Source organism: Acanthisitta chloris, unplaced genomic scaffold (genome assembly GCF_000695815.1).
Source record: "Acanthisitta chloris isolate BGI_N310 unplaced genomic scaffold, ASM69581v1 scaffold28030, whole genome shotgun sequence".
NCBI lineage: Eukaryota > Metazoa > Chordata > Aves > Passeriformes > Acanthisittidae > Acanthisitta > Acanthisitta chloris.
Window position 1 is genome coordinate 15,214 of NW_008652654.1, and position 2,718 is coordinate 17,931.

Here is a 2,718-nt window from a genome sequence, read left to right on the forward strand (position 1 = left end):
TGCAGCAGCTTCATTAGGGATTTGCCTTGTTGCTCCATTCCCTTTACAGCCCAAAGTGTGAAGGGTTTGTTTCCCCAGGGATTGAGCCCCAAATCTGCAAAACCCTGAGCTTGGAACAAGAGCTCAGTATCCCCAGACCGGGGCAAAAGTCAAGACCATGGAAAGCAGCACGATGGGACCAGTCTGGGAAAGGGGCTGTGCATGTCCAGAGGTGTCCCATGGCTTTGCTGATGGCTCTGCTGTCCCACAGGATGTCCATGAGGAGCCCTGTTTCTCCCCACCTGGAGCTGGATGGAGCTGGCAGCATGGTGAACTGCACCATCAAGGCGGAGGAGAAGAAGGAAGGAAGCTACGAGGCCCCAGCAGGGGCTGCCCCCAGCACTGAGCCCAGGCACAACGACCCCCCAGGGCCACCACCCAGGGATGGCACCGACCCCCAGGCCCTGCCACAGGTGAGTCCCACAGCTGGGGCAAACCTTGTCCTGGCTGGGGATCCCTCTGGGCTGGCACAGCCCCACGGCCATCCCCACCCCAGACCTGGGCTCTGTCCTCTGGCAGAGAGGGTGTCTGCTTCCCTGGGGGGTTATTCCTCATCCTAAGGAACTGAAGCTGAAACCTGAGGCTCCCCAAGGCTTTCTGGCAGCTGTTGATGCTCTCAGATCAGCTCTGGGGTGTGAGTGCTTCACCTTCAGTGTGAACCCCCTCCAGATGTGCCTCATCCTTTCAGCCTCCCTTTTTCATTGCTCTTGGATTTTCCCTCCTCCTCACCATCCTCCTCAGCTCTCCCTGCTCCCTGCACTGCCTTCCAAGGGGAGAGATGCTAGTAGAAAATAGTAGAAAATCCCAGAAAACAGTGCCCAGGGAGCTGTGTGTGCCGCAGGAGTGTCGCTCTCCCGCCGGGGATGTGCCCGAGCCGCGCCGCTCTGCCTTCGAGCCTGCTGTCAGCAGCCAGGACAAGCTGGACTTCAACAGGAACTTGAAGGAGGGTAAGAAAAGTTTTTCAAGTGACCTCTTAGCATCCCTTCCTGCTCCCTTCAGGCCTCTTGGTAATTTTCCAAGGCTGTGGGATGGGATGAGCCACCCAGTCAGGCTGTGCTCACCTGGTTGTCCTCTTCTCCTTCTGCCCCTGGTCCCTGTCAACACTGGCAGTGATGCCAACCATCGAGAAGTTACTGTCCAGTGACTGGAAGGAGAGGCTGCTGGGCCGAAACACTGCTGAGTCCAAGGAAGTGAAAGGTGAGCTCTGTCCCCAGCACCCACCTCCACCACCCTCCCTCCTGTGCCCAGGCAGCCTGGGCTGGAAACGTGGCATCTCCCACTTTGGCAGGAAGAGAAGTGTCCCTGATTCATAGGGATTTGTCCTTTTTTAATCTGATTTTTTTGAGGGTGAGCATCCCTCATGGTCACTTGCCTCTGACTGCACATGGTTCAGCCCATGGGCATTAGCCATACCCCAGCCCAAAGTCACCCACCAGCACCCAGAAGTGGCATTAGTGGCAAAGGGACCTCTCTGCCTGCCTAGGAACCCTCCTGTTTTCTATGCCCATCCCAAAGACTCCCCATCTCACTGGTGCCAGGAGGATGAGGGTCAAAGGAGGTGGGAACTGCACCCCTTAAATAATCAAACCATTGGGGCTTTCCCACCCAACGGTGCTGGTGATGCTCTTCACCCTCCCCAAGCCACTGACCCTCAGCCACGTGTTTTTCCCCAGGCACCCAGGAGAGCCTGGCAGAGAAGGAGCTGCAGCTACTGGTGATGATCAACCAGCTGTCCACGCTGCGGGACCAGCTGCTGACAGCCCACTCGGAGCAGAAGAACATGGCCACGATGCTCTTCGAGAAGCAGCAGCAGCAGATGGAACTGGCACGGCAGCAGCAGGAGCAGGTGGGCTTGGACCCCATGGGCAGCCTGCTTGGGGGACCCTCCATCCCTTCAGAGATCCCTTTGGGATGTGCTGCATGTGGGTGCAGGATTCCCTTGGCAGTGGTAGGAAGGTGGCTTTGGCTCTGGGGGCAGTGAGATTTTGGTCTCCTCAGAAACCCTCCCAAGTTCTGTGCCCACCCCAAAGCCTCCCTGTCTCATTCCCTCAGTGCTGGGAGGACAAGGGTCAAAGGAGATGGGAATTGCACTCCTTAAAATAATTAAACCACGCTGGGTCCTTCCTGGCTGTGCTCACTTTGCTCCTTGAAGACCTGTTTTTCCTCTCCAGTGGCCTGTGCAGTGCTAAGGGCAGAGGTGACATCCCTGGCATATCTCAGGGTGGGGGTGGCACATCCCTCCCAGCCCATTGCTCTCCCTGTGCTCCTCTGGGTGGCTCAGGGGCAGCTCACCCCCCTCTCCTGCCCTCCCCACAGCCCCTGGGACCCCCTGCAGACCCCTTGTCTCTGTGTTGTTGGTGGTGGGAGGCTGGTGGGGGCCCAGCTTGGCACTGCCACTGATGTCACTGAGCCCCTCTGTCCCCTCTGCCAGATTGCCAAGCAGCAGCAGCAGCTCATCCAGCAGCAGCACAAAATCAACCTCCTGCAGCAACAGATCCAGGTAAATCCAGGGAACACCTCCCCTTCCCTCTGTCCCCCTTCCTGTGCTGGGTGATCTCAGCCTCCCTATGTCCTTCTGTCCCCTCCTGGGCCCCAGCAAGGGGGTGACATCTACCTGTGGGTTAACCAGAGCAGTTATCTTGTCTCTAAACTCCTCTCCCCTCTCCTCTCCAGCAGGTC

At 57.9% G+C, this 2,718-nt stretch overlaps 1 protein-coding gene across 1 annotated transcript in view; it reads left to right on the forward strand.

Annotated features, from left to right (window-relative positions):
• Positions 1-251: 251 nt before the first annotated feature.
• The window catches only part of SOX13 (SRY (sex determining region Y)-box 13), a 6,077-nt gene continuing 3,610 nt past the window's right edge, over positions 252-2,718 (forward strand). Inside the window, 5 exon segments of the mRNA XM_009078112.1 lie at positions 252-479; positions 884-986; positions 1,150-1,236; positions 1,713-1,885; positions 2,471-2,539. Coding sequence (XP_009076360.1) covers positions 252-479; positions 884-986; positions 1,150-1,236; positions 1,713-1,885; positions 2,471-2,539 — 660 coding nt within the window.